General features: G+C 40.2%; 1 protein-coding gene across 2 annotated transcripts in view; it reads left to right on the forward strand.

Moving 5' to 3' along the window:
• The window catches only part of dlc1 (DLC1 Rho GTPase activating protein), a 76,007-nt gene continuing 61,635 nt past the window's right edge, over positions 1-14,372 (forward strand). The window contains exons 1-4 of one of the 2 annotated variants that reach the window (XM_058639960.1): positions 1-198; positions 6,320-8,316; positions 12,043-12,177; positions 12,414-12,518. In XM_058639960.1, coding sequence (XP_058495943.1) covers positions 6,388-8,316; positions 12,043-12,177; positions 12,414-12,518 — 2,169 coding nt within the window. In that variant the 5' untranslated portion in view covers positions 1-198; positions 6,320-6,387. Of the gene's footprint in view, positions 199-4,485; positions 5,128-6,319; positions 8,317-12,042; positions 12,178-12,413; positions 12,519-14,372 lie in introns of those variants that run through there. The other variant, XM_058639959.1, reaches the window with a different exon arrangement.

Below are 14,372 nucleotides of genomic sequence, written 5' to 3' on the forward strand. Positions count from 1 at the left end.
GTTCAACAGAATCCTGGGCGGCGGGCGTGCAGTACGTCACTATCCAGGCTCTTGCAGGCTCTGGTCCAAGCTCAAGAATCATTCTTCATAAACAACAAGACACGAGGATAAATATTATGTGCCTGTGTCCTGAGATGCGTTCAAGACTCAAGCTGTCAAAAACTGTCAAGCTTTGGAGCATGTGATGCATACCATAAGGTGAGTATTTTGGAATCTCTGTGTAGCACCTATGTTTTTTTAATAGATGGAAAGAGTGGTAATAAACTACTCACTCACTCTGAATCACTTGACCTTTTATCAAGCAAACAGTGCCTCTTCCAAGATGAGCTATTGAAATCAAATACAGTTGTTTTCTCATTCATGTGGTGCAATGCCTTGGGAAAGTCGTGGGGTTTTATTTTTGCTAAATAAGCAGTGCAAACGTGAATTTGAGATTTGACATTATGAAAATGGTTTTGTCTTTGAAAATAATAATAATGCATTCTTACATACATGCATTTTCTGGTTATAGAAGTGGGGGAATGTGCTCAGGTGCTGATGATTATTGGGTTATGGGCCATGTGTTTAGAAGACAAATGGAATACAGCTGTTGTTACCACCTACTAGCTATGCTCTGACCCACATGAAACGGTTAGATATACGGTTACTTTAATATGTCCCTGAATGTAACAAGTAACCTTTTTAATAAGTTTTCTTTTCCTTTTGCGTTAAAAGACATGTGGCTCCTGCTGAAGCAGGGTGTTGCTTTTTAAACGGCTGAACTGGGCAGTCTTTGCAAAAAGAGAGAGAGGCTGTTTGATTTATAAAAACATTCAAATCACACCCGTTTTATTTCAATAAATCAGTCGCACGATTTTTGACACATGGTTTATTGCTTTATAATCCCACTCACTTTAAGACTTTTTTTCTCCCATATTGAGGTTGCATTGCAGCATAGGCCTTTGTTGCAAATGCTGGAATATAATAGAATAATATTAGTTATTTTTGCACACACACCAATTAGTGATAGTGAATTTGACCTCTGCATTTTAACCCATCCTTTTTACACACACAAGCCGGGAACAGGAGCAGTGAGTAGCACCTATCCTTGCTCACAGACACCACAGCCCTCTTGGTCATGGGCTGCCTTTGCAATGTGTCCATCAAATGAACTTATTTAAAACAACTCTCTTTCTAAACTGCTTGGTTATCAGTCAAAGTTATTTTGGAGTTTGTTTTTGAAAATGCCAAAAATACACTGAGTATACACATAATGAAGTCCATTAATAAAACAGCTCCAGCCGTTTAATGGTGTATAATAAAGTATACTTTATTATATATCATACTTTAAAATACCGGGAACCCACACTCATCTCTGTGACACCACTGGTCCTTCAAGGCTTTTAATCAAGACAGCAACAAAGAACAGATGGTACAAAGTTTGATACACAGTCATAAAGATTTGAGATCACACACACACACACACACACACACACATTTACACTGTCTTGCATTCATTTGGACAGCACAATCAAAGTCTTATCCCTAACCTCAACCTAACCACAATTTATATTTTATATCTTAATATTTAACATAACCAGTTCCTCAGAAATTAGGTTCTGCATTAGGACCAGGTTTTGTTCTCCCTGTGGACTACTGACAAGGTCAGTGTTTATCCCAGAAAGGGTCCTATAGACGTTAGAAACACTCTCTTACACTCACATACACACACACACACACACACACACTGTGATCCTCTCACAAGAAGATTAGATACATTATGGCTTGTATCCTTAATAACTTGTACTTCCTGTTCCCACGGTAATAGTCACATATAAACCATGATCAGTGGCCAAGAACCCCCTTGTTGTCTCCCACGACGATTTCATGTGCTGAGACCCACACAAGAAAAACAAGATCAAGTAAACAAACAACGATGGAAAAATTGTAGCAGCTCTCAATATTTTTTGACTTTAGTTGCATCGTCCATGCTGGGATGTTTCATTTAAACATATTGCAATTGCAGTTCCCACCCAGGCCTCAAACCCTGTCATTTAAACCAGCATGCCTCTAGCCTTTTGAAAAGGAGTTGTTAAACCACAGGGCATAGCAGCATAGTGACAGGAAAGGACTGCAAAGACTTTGGCGTGGTTTGTTGATTTTATATATAGAATTTCAAATGAGATTTGTGCATTTTTGTTAAGTTTTCCTTTAAGTGTAAATGAACCCAAGGTTAGTTTTGGACCTGCATAGCACTGCCGTGCAAGTACAGTAGAAACAGGTTATTTATAGAAGCCCTAAAAAGCATTTAAATAATCTTCTCAAAGCACTCTTTGTATATGTGAGGACTCAATATGACTCAGTTATGGGAGGGACAGTGCTTTTTTTTTTTTATCCAAGCGTCACCTACATTTTCCTCCATGGGCAAACACTCTGTGTTCTTCACTGCCCATGATTTAGACTGGCTTATTTTTCCAATAACAAACTACATCTGTGAGGAATGTGAAACTGTTTCCTTTGGGCCCTCACTGCTCTTGAACAGTGGGGGATTATAGGGTGAATCATGAATAGGTCTTTCTTTACCATGTAACCACTCTAGACTGATGACGCTGCATGCCTGTAAGAATATTCACACTCATCCTCTGTGATATGGGACTTTGGTAGGGTCTAGACTGTCATGATGACTCAAATCAATATTCAGATAGTGAAAATCACTCTAGTTGAGACTATTCTTTGTATCAATCCACAGAAAATATATATTTAATTCCATATTATGTCAGAGGTTTATTCTAGTGGTGACTCCAGGAAAAAAAATAACTTAGTTCATCCCCTTACGTTTTCCTGTATTGCCACCACCATTTCTCTGTTTTTCAAAAGACTTGTTCATGACCAAATAAATACATTGTGGTGAACATGATTACCATTTCACCTGCTAAAATCAGCACTTTAGTGCATTTACCATAGGAGAACAGCTATTGTTCCTGAAAACCTGAAGCTACATACTTAGGCACAAAACCAGAAATACCCGTTTTCTCACATAAGTTGATTTAAGGGTTTGCGCACACGGTGTCACTTGATGGTGACCATGGTGGCCATGGTCTGATTTGTCGGGTTGGGGGGGGGAGGCCTGGTCTTTTAAATTATAGGCCTGTGCTGCATGTCCACAGGAGGTAATGAGTGGATAGCTTGAGTCATGCTCTGTTTCGGCCTCTGCACTTCAGTCATCATCCATATCCACATGTAAGCTACTGTGACCAGAAAAATCTGCATTTCGTTACACTGCTCTCTGCACAACCACAGGGCTCATCATGTGACGAGCTACAGAGGAGTTTAGTTGTCCTTGGATTCTTCCCCTTTGAATATGACCATCTGTGTCCCCAGAGAACTGATGCTGACAGCAGTGCACAGTTTCCCAGCAAGGCCCCTAAGAAAAGACTCATCCGGAGCCTCACCTCACATCTGGATGACCCACAGGTTAGAGGCCAGGGTTGCAGCAGCAGCAGCTGGAGGGAGCTTCATTCCAGTTTTCCCTTGTGCCTGTATTGTCCCCAATGCTTTGACAAAAAAAATATTTTTGTGCAGCTGACCTGAGAGACAAAAAACAATCTTATTTGGTCAAAGTTAAATTTTGAGTGAATACAGGCAACAAAACTGTCTTGACTGTTTAGCCAACACAAAAGAGTAGTGTGCTTTTTGTTTTGTCTGACCTGGAGGTCCTCCACTGGCACGTTACACACATGGAAATCTGTGGAAATATTCAGCTTTTCTTCCAGCACAGTCCCAATAGATGCTTAGAAAGAAAATGTGCTGATAAACCTTTATCTGAAAGGCCCCATATGACATCATGTGTAAATATCTCTGGTCTGGCTTGTACTTTTTATTCTTCTTGGGGCCTCTGACAAATTAGCCAATGAATAGCTGGCATTCACGTCGTTAAATGCATTTCTTCCATTAGGTTTTCATGCAAACAAAGATATCAACTTCAATTGTCATATAATGTCTTTCATTGTTATGTTATGTAAAGAATATATTTTTAAAAGCTTATCTGCAGCACCGCCTCGCTTTAAATTGACTTAATTGTGTTTGGTTAAGACAGCTTACTGAGAAATACAGTGACAAATTAAAAAAATAGCCCCAGATATAACTGCCAAAATATAAGAGCAATCTCTCTTGGCCTACAGCCAGAGATCTTACAAGGCAGCCTGTCTGGTACTAATCAAAACCAACTGGTGGGGGCCTTGCCCAGCTTAGTGAAATAGAAAGCTAAGAAAAAAAATGAAGGCAGAGTCTGCTGAGAAGAAGAGAGAGAGTAGTTTTGAGAGAAGAATTTGAAAGGAAGTTTGGTGAAGAGTGAGGAGCGAAAGTAGATTGAGGAGGGTGAGGTAAATACATGCTGATAATGTACTGAGAGAGTTTAGAGACGGGGGATGGGGCTCCTCGGATGTGATTCAGATTCGCTGTCAAAACCAGCGGGGAGGGGACCTGATGAGAAAAAGGATAGAGAAGGAGTGAGCAGGGGTGGAGAGGGGGAAAGAAAAGCCAGCCCCTCTTACACCACCCTGACTCTTTGGCATTCAGTGTCAGCAAAAACCTTAATGTGATCAAGATGGAAGTTGTCTATGGACTTTTCGCTGCTCCCTGGCTTTCTGCCTGCCTGTGGTGGCTCCACTGCCTGTCCGACAGTTTCACAGCGAGGATACTGACTGGAGTTGAGAAAAAAGCTTGCAGCAACGTAGCCTAAGGACTGCATACAAAGTCAAGCAAATGTCAAGTCACTTGGGAAGAGATGGATACGTATTACTTCAGATGTGGACGGATTGCTTAAGCCTGGGAAATATCTCTGGAAAAGTTTACTCATGGCAATTTCTTGATCTGCAGCATACAGTATACGTGTTGGATTACTGCCAAATGTACAACGACTGGATTTTATAGGGAAAAAAACATTGTCAACACTTCAGTAAGTCAGCGTAAGTAACTGGATGTAAAGTGGGTTCAGTTCTGCTGGTGGCCGGATGACACGTTGATCGACCAACATCTTTGGGACTTTTTGGAGACCTCCCTCAATGAACTTACTTAACCAGGTGCCGGCTCCTGCCATAAGATACAGATGGCAGTTGTGATCCAACTCTACCTCTGAGGAAATAAAAGGTGAAAAAGGCAGAGAAAAACACCTGCTTCAAATATGATATTACTTAGAAAGTGTTAGGAAGGAAATAAGTGACATATTGTGCAAAAAGGTTTTCTAAACGTCTCTTTTGCTACTGACTCTAGTGGAAATTGTATTGAATTTATATGATATAAAAACAGGTTTGTAGTGGACTTACCATAAAATACAACAAGGATACCAAGGATACCAAGGATCTCCAATCAACTGCCTTTTTCTATCATTAGGTTCTATAAAAATACAGCAGATGTGAGCTTGAATTAAGGGCATCCTGCAGTTGAGGCCATGTGTTCCCTTATTTCTGTACATCCTGACTTAGAACAACAGGAAAAATACCACAGCACCATTCCTGCGATCAAAACCACAGTGTGTAATATGAGAACTCTGGATTGCAGAGAACCAGCTGTTCAGTGACAGGGACAAACATTTCAGCCTTAGTTTGTTTACATCATTGTCATTTGTGGGTGCATGGGAATGTGTAGGATGACAGATCGCCAACACCCTGAACTTTTTAGACCAGTTATTCACAGTTCTAAAGACCGTGTGCTGAAGGTTTGCAGTGTGAAGCAGACCAGCGTGTTTCACCTCGTAAAAACTGGATAAAGTAAACAACAGACATCTACATTTATCTGGACTATTTACTTTCTGTTTTAGACTCCAGACTTTATCAGTGTTGAAGGCATACTATATACTAAAAAGGATAAAATATTGGTTTCTTATGTTAGATGATTATAAGTGGTTCCTGTCATCTTGTACAGACCTAGCTACAATAACTGTGAATGCAGTATAATTCATAATTTCATTCCTGTTTGCTTTTAATTGTAACTATTAACTTAACCAAGGAGTTTATGTTTTTGGCCATGTATGTCTATTGATTTTTCTCTGTCACACCCAGACTTAGGTTCAGTTTTAAAATAATTGCAAAACCTATAGCGATAGGGAAGTTTTTGAAATTATTGCTTTGAAGAATCTAATACTATCTCATACATTGCAATGGTACTGTGTATTTTGGTTGAAATCTGTATCTTGATCCGTACTGACATTGTGGGAAATTGAGTGGCCTTAGCTGAGTAGTTTCTTTTGTGTTTGTTGTATTTTTATCCACTCATTAATATAAATAGTACCTTGGAAATGCTGTCTGTTTCTTACCCTCCTTTCTTTTCTTGCCTGTCCCAGATCTGGCTCACCATTCTCAGCTGGCGTAACAATCAGCCCTATGGGATAGCATAAGCTGTCCACCCACCATGCCGGTAGCCATACGGAAAAGGAGTTGGGAAGAGCATGTGACTCACCGTTCAGGATTGCAATACAGCTATGATGATCTGGATCTGGTCTGCTGTCATGGAGTTGACAGCAAGGGTCCATGGATGGGAGGAGGGGCTTCCAAACAAGGTCGACGAACAAGGTGTGCCTCTCTGCCAGAGGGCTGTCATCAGCTGCCTATAGAATTGACACATGAAGTGACAGCTTCTGCAGTAAATGATGATACTGGAATAGAACAGTTGAAAGTTTCACTGGATTTGCAGGACGATTCAGTTCATGAACTTCATTCCGTGGGGGATGATGACTTTTCCGAAAGGGCCACTTTATATGTGCCTTCTCAAACTACAAACATTGGTATTTCTGGAGAGTTTCCCTGTTCAAACAATGACATGTATAGTTCAAACCTGTCTTGTGCTACTGTTAGCAAAACTCTCAGTGAGAGAACTATCAACGGTGAAGGTGAAGTCGGCACAGAAAGTAGCCAGAGTTCCAACATCTGCAATGACGATAATGTCTTTAAAAGGCCACATATCTTTCACGAGGAGCAACAATGCATCTCTATATCTTCAAACAATGGATTTCCACTGTCTGAATCTGCTGGTGTGCAGCCTGGCAAACATCCAAATCATCAGGAAACAAAGGAGAGCCATACACAGGGTTACAGCAAACCTTCTGGAACCTCTGAGGCCACTCTAAACTGGTCCAGTGCGATTGAACTGGAACCCCAGACTGACCTGCCAGATGTTGAGGTAGAGAGGATTTCAACATGTGATCATGCTTGTGCACATGTAAACTTACCTTTTGGTGTGCCTCACAGTTCAGTTGATGTGATGGAAGTTGGTGATGTCATGTCACCAGCTAACAAAACCGCTGCTGGAGAACCAGTCATGACTTTAGTGGTGGAAGGAAAGAGGAACCATGGAGTAAGCCAGAGCGAAGACTCTGCTGACAAGCTGGATGGATTAAATGACCTAGAAACTCTAAGTGAAAATGCAGGAGTTAAACTTCACTCAAAAGACATTGGAGGAGGGGAGCAAGATCATCATGGCTGCACTGGGGTATTGGATCAGGCTGGTGCATGTGAAATATCCTACCAGACTTCATTGGAACAGTGTAATATTGAAATTGCACGGATGAATGTGCCTGAGGGAAAGGAAAGTGCACAAACAGGAAGCAGAGAGAAGCCAGCACAGGTCAGGTATCGGCAGATCACATCATCTGATATCTGTTTAAAAGGTAAGTGCTCCTCCATGACAGTTAGCAGTAATGTGTCCTCTGAAAAGGCGAATAGTGGATATTCAGAAAAAGATTTGACAGAGAAAAACATTGCAAAGTGTGCTGACCAGTATGTGGGAACAACTACCTCCATAAGTCAACCAACAGACGACAATAATATCAGCTCAGTGTCCAAAGAGTTGACATTTTGTGAGGATCAAACCATAACTCAAAGCTTGGAAAGTAGCACTTCAGAACTGGACACCATCCTAGAAGTCAGCTGTGTTGAACCTGGTGACACTCCAGTACCGGATTCTCCAAGGAACATTTACTTGAATATTAACCAAAATCCAGATCAGCACTCGCATACAAATGATAAACATGCAGTCACTGAGCAGCACACCCAAAACCTGCCATCATGCTCTGTAGAGGTCTACGATGAGCTCCCGCCAGAGGGAATCCATGGCAACCAAGCCTCTGGATGTTACTTCGGTGAGTCACTTGCCTGTGAGGTGGCAGATGTTCAGAGGGAACACCACAGACCAGGAGCCACAGTCTCTAGAATGGACGAAATGAAGGAGGCCGTTCATGCAGTTACTTCCAGCGATGCACACCTTTCCACTCCAGTTTCAGATGAAACCAAAGAGCCTGGAGATCTGAAAGAGGATAATGTGGTTAAAGTGCGCATGAGAAAGGTAAGGCTTAACATTATATATATATATATAGATGTGATATGTGGGCAGTTTGATGTGATTTTTAGGATTATGATGATGATTATTATTATTACTACTACTAATAATAGGTGTGTGTTTGTTTCTGTGAAATATATGTAGTTGTGGCCCTTCAGCGCCTCAAATGAAGTGCTTTTTTTAAATGAGCTGACAGTAACTGGGCATAAACTCAGTACAAATAATTTTGTCCCACACTTTGGCAAGCCTCTAGGAAAACAATGACTTCACTCTCACATGCTTACAGATCTGTGAGTGGGGGGATCTGTGAAATGTTTTACTCTTTCTCAACTACTCATTGCAAAACAAGGTCCTATAAGGGCACAAGGATTGTGAATGTAGAGGGAGTTGGAAGCTCAGGTAAATTCAAATGGGAGCAAGGCTTTCTCATGCATGTTGTACTATTTACATTTTTTAGGCAAAGAGAAGTGCCAAAAAACCTAAGCGCTCCATGAATTGGAACTCACTGGAACAAAGCGAAGGTCAGAAAACTGACACGGTCTTTATTCCGTATTAGTAGTAGCAGTGTTCGCCCGTTTGGAATGGCAACAAGAAATCCATTATATCCAACTGAGCACACATTAACTAGGCATGTTGTTTAGACAAGTGCCATATTGTGGAAACTTAAATTCCTGTGATATGTTCTCGTCGAAGACGATCACCGTCTTGTAAACACCAGCCATGACAGAGAAAGCACTATGCTTGAGCTGTTTTCAGATTTGGAACTTGTTTCAGTTTTGAAGTCATGTAGTGTGGTTAAACGAATACTATTTTGCATACAAACATTTTCTAAAAGCTGTATAGCAGATTAACTGTAGAGGTATACAAATATAATTCCATTCTAATGTGTTTATTCCGGTGTTTATAACTTATATATAATTATAACTTGTAACAGATTTCATATGAGCACTGTTTTTCCTTACAGTTTACCTTTTTAAGAAAAAACAAACAAACAACTACATCATTGAATGAAATCAGCTTTTTGTCAAAAACAATGGGTGCTTTTGCAAGAAGACACAAGAAGATTGTTGTTTCACTAAATAATGTGTTGGTTTGTCGTCATTTGTAACCTGCACTTGTGTATTTTCAGTGCAATACATATGTATCTAAACAGATATTCCTAATGCAGGCATCAGAATCGCCCAAAATGAAATAAAATAAAAAATTGTTAGGCTTTCCTATAACAGATTTCATGTGTCTGTGCACATTAACTTTTGTAATTCTAGTGTATTTAATGTTTTAGCAATGCATCATTTTAACATGAATTACATGTTTGCATAGAGATTGTGAAAGTCCTCTTAGTTCGGTGTTGATGCCTCTCCATCAGCTGCCCTAACTGAGAGCAGAGTCCATTGTAGGGACATGGAAAACCAGTGCCACACTTAATTACTGCTGGATCCAATGTCAGTCACAGGATGACTTCAAACCTTTGGATTAAATGGTCAAAGAAAACAACCTGGCTCTTGGAACTCGAGAAGAGGTGTTCTGGCTGTTAAAGAGGAAAGCACCAAGGCCAGCTATGCATATGGTAATGGTATGGTCTTCTCTTTGACAACAGGATTTTCTCCTGAGTTGCGCACATTTTCTTTGAACAGAATAGAATAGACAGAATAAAAATAAACACAATCATATCCCTTTGCAAGGCAATATATGTAACAAAGAAAAGCGAGAAGAAACACTTGACTATTATGAAGAGAATAACTGAATTAATGTAATGATGTTGCCAGTTAACCATGTTAATGTTGCAGATTCATTTAGTAAAATGAACCCATCTGTTTTGTATAATGGCTTGAGATTATCCTGATATGGGCTTTGTTACTGTGTTTATTTGTTTTAGCAACAAGGCCTTATCCTGACCTCAGGGCCCAAGTGGCTCAACAGTCATATCTGATAGTAGACAACCTGGCAGCATCACCACCTCTCCACTCTCTCCTCGTCTTTTCTGTCTTGCTGTCCTTAGATATTCACTTCAGGTCTCCGATTATGAATGAAAGTACCAACATTACAATTGTGTGTGCAGAGTGAGAAAGAGACCCTCACTTTAATGGACATGCCTCAGAAATGTGATGCAGGCCACGAAATCTAAGAGGAGGTTTGAAAGAGAAGACGAAAAGGGTTCAAACAGTGTGGGAACTGTCTACCATTTATAAAAAAACAACAACCAGGAAGTCCAGATGAATGTAACAGAAACCCCAAAAGATGGGGAAGACAGAAAAGAAACATTTAGAGAACACCCAAACCACCAGAATGCCCTCTAAAAAACGGACATTGCACTGCACTTGTTTTCTCCTCTGCTATGTTGTGGTTGTTATTGCCATCTCGAGCTCGATGCTTTTGTCCATTCAGTGAGGCCTTGTGGAGATGCCATTGTTTTTCTAGGACACAATGTTTCATTGTGAAACTTTGATGTGCACTGCCACGAGAATGCCAACAAATGCATCTGTGTGTGTGTGTGTCTGTGTGACACATAGCTCATAATGTCTAGTTGCTCTCTTAGCAAACCCAATAGGAACTGCTTCTGACAGACTTAATAGGCGATAACTGGAAAATAAATGTAAGTGCAAGTCATAAGATGTCATTAGGGATGGAAGAAGGAGACTATCGTGACAAACTGCTGTTTATCATGATGCAGATTCTATCTGCACCGTCAACAGTGCATGCATTACCATTAGTCACGACTCAGCTCAAAGTAATGTTGTCACCCGTACACACCCACCATCTAACAGTTTGCTATTTGAACATGTCTATGGTATCTGTCGAGTAATTAATTTATCCCACATAACTCAATTAGATTTCTCATCAGTGCATCACATAAAGTAGAAGATGCGGGACGGGAAAACAAGGCTCACATCCTCATGTCAACACGCCTCTCTACCTTTTGCACGAACATACAGTCATAGTGGCTGCACCCCATGAGCTCAGCACCATAAAGTGTTTAAGAGGGTCTATTGGTGCGCGTTGTAACAAGGTTTGTTTGGGACTAATGAGACAGCTGTGTGATGTATTTTGTTTAGGGAGGTCCATGCAAAGAAGACAAGGAAATTACTACAACTGCAGCAAGGGCTTCTTTTAGTTGTAACAAATGTTGTAATAAAGCAGGTATAGTGGGGGGTGGTATGTGGCGTGTGAACATTTAACATGTTGTACTGGAGACATACCACCTGAGGTCAGTGTGAGCCTTGTTATTGTGGTGTTTGAATGGCTAGTCGAACAGTGCATGTCAGGACTGATGTTTCTTTTAAGCCATGTGATTTAATTAGAACTGATTTGTTACAGAAGATAGGAAGTTTCATGAAAAATAAAACATAACAAGGGAACAAGCAGGAGCAAGGAGAAGTACATGGTTTAGGGAGAGAGGCATGGACATCTATAACAGAACATTTCCACAAGAGATGGAAGCCAATGTTTAGTTGGCAGTTTGGTATTTGACCATTTCCCTTGATTTAGATGGAAATAAAGTCAAGAAGTGTGATAAAATGAGATTAAATTATGATAATGAAATGCTGGACACAAGCGTCTAAATCTATATAATGTATGACTTGACACTCACCTTCCACAAGCAAAGCATACGTGAGAAAAGTAACACTTGATGTTAACTTCAAACGTACTGTAGTTCAGAAAAATCTGTCCTCACTGACGAAAATATTGTTTCATGAATGAGCTCATACAAAAAATATATTTGTCTCTTTTCAGCGGGAACATGCTCGACTGGACTCAATGGTGTTGCTGCTAATGAAGCTGGACCAGCTGGACCAGGAAATTGAAAATGCCCTCAGTGCCACTTCCTCTATGGACAGCACCCCCACCCTCCATCGACGACAAAACCTGGTACAAAACTGCAATTGTGATGTCGACTTAACCTGCAACTAAAGCTGCATGTTTATTAATGTATAACATCTTATTTTTTAAAAGGATAAATAATATATCGATTCATTCATTCACTCTTCTTGTACTTATACTGATGATGTAGATTTTGTTTTTGCATCTGCAAATGTATTATTTATCATCTGTAAAAGCAAATATTCAAACCTTATATATTTATTCATTTATTTGTACGTGTGCAGGAGAATGATTTTGGACCAGAGTCACAAAACCCTCCAGATTCACATGGTCCTGCTGCCTCCACGTCAGGATCTGCACCTGTGCTCGGAGCAAAACCTAAGAGTGGGGTAAGTCAGGAGCCACATTTATATGAGACTACATCAGCATCATAATCAGTGTGAGCTCATACCAAAATTGAGTTGTTCAATGACCCACACATGACAGACACACACATGCTTCCAAGTCTTTATAAACCTTCCTTTAACTTTCACATTTCAAAAACTGTCCCAAAAAGATCCATTGGAATTACAAGAATAATAGTAATCTGTGTTAAAAGTAGACCTTTTTAGAAATCATTTTACAATATTTTAAGACTTCATTTCCATTTTATGGGTTTCAGTATTTTTTTTATATATGATGCAACATTCACTTGGGATGCAGTTGTCTAAAAGTTTAAATAAAGAACGTAAACATGCGCTGGTACACACACACACAATTTCCTAATTGTAGGAATGTCCCCCAGCACTTAGGGCTTAGCCAAGCAGACGTTAAAACTCTATAATTAGCTGGTTCCAAAGATGTAGACCCCCTCGCCCCAACAAAGAGGTCATGAGGGGGGTCTGGGAGGTGAAAAGCCAGGGAAAGGTGGAGGGAGGGGGAAACGCTTCAAGTGAGACGCATGTCTTCAAACCCCTTGCTTGCTCACTTAATGACTTTGTCAGCCTTGCCTTTTTGGCGTTTTCAGAATGAGGGCAAAGTGAACAAGGCCACTAGGTGCTGCCCAGCATTTATGCAAGCTTTCTCATGAAGTGCACATCACACAACGTTTCAAGCAGGACACTTCTGTTGTCCTCTTTAGGAAAATAAAACGCAATTCTCTCACAATTCCTTCTCGACATTGCTTTGTCTTCTTGCGTGTCACAACTTTACTTCTGTCGTCACACAAAAGAGGAATGCTTTGTAGCTAATTTAAGAATCACAGATCAACATATTCAAAGATGTGTCATGTGTTTTGTCTGTGGCCGACTGTTTCCATAAACTCCAACAGTGACCCAAAGTAACTCACTAAGCTTGGGTAAACACTACTTTCACTGCACCTAATAAGAGGATTTTTACAGTTGAGAACCCTGTTGGGTGATTGATTGAGGCCAAACAGATGATGACTCCATGAAGGCGATTCTCAGTGGATAATAGTTGTAGGGGTCTGTTGAGTCCTTTCACAGTTAAGGTTTTGTGACGCCCATTTAATCTTTTTAGCTAGACAATACAAATCCTTTAAATGATGTAAACACAAGGCAGATGTGAGAAAGAACCACGACTGAGGTTGAGGCTTATTTCATCCACCACCAGAGTTGTGTTTTATAATGACAAGCTGATACACATGCATCATTTTGTAGATTATTCAAGCACAGAATATCTCCTAAAATGAGGTACTATGTAAAAGTACTGTGCAGCTCTGAATAACAGGAGAGGTAGTGTGTAGTTACAGCTTGTTACCATCAAATCTGGCCAAATAGAACATGAATGTGACATTATAATTTGACATAACATTGTCATCTCTCAGTATTTATCATTATGTTGCTTCCCCAACTGCCCTTTCATATCATACATTGGTATCTTTAGGAATGCTTACTGTACAAATGCACCAATATTAACTATTATCATGTTTAATTAATATTGTTTCTGACACAGGTTTGAAAAAAAAGAATGTAGATCAACATATCAACATATATATTTATGTGCGATAAACTGCCCATTTCCAAAGATTGCAAAGCCTGTGGATACTCAATCCTGGTCCAGAAGTTTTCAACACACTTGAATCAAATGGTCAGGTCGTCAGCAAGCACAGCCTGATAACCGCCCATTTATTTGAATCAGGTGTGTTGGAGCAGGGAAACATCTAAAACATGCAGGGAAGTGGGTCCCCACGACCAGGATTGAGAACCCTAAAAGACATAAAGCTGCAATGTTATATTGTAAAA

The sequence above is a fragment of the Solea solea genome, chromosome 10, assembly GCF_958295425.1.
Source record: "Solea solea chromosome 10, fSolSol10.1, whole genome shotgun sequence".
Classification (NCBI taxonomy): domain Eukaryota; kingdom Metazoa; phylum Chordata; class Actinopteri; order Pleuronectiformes; family Soleidae; genus Solea; species Solea solea.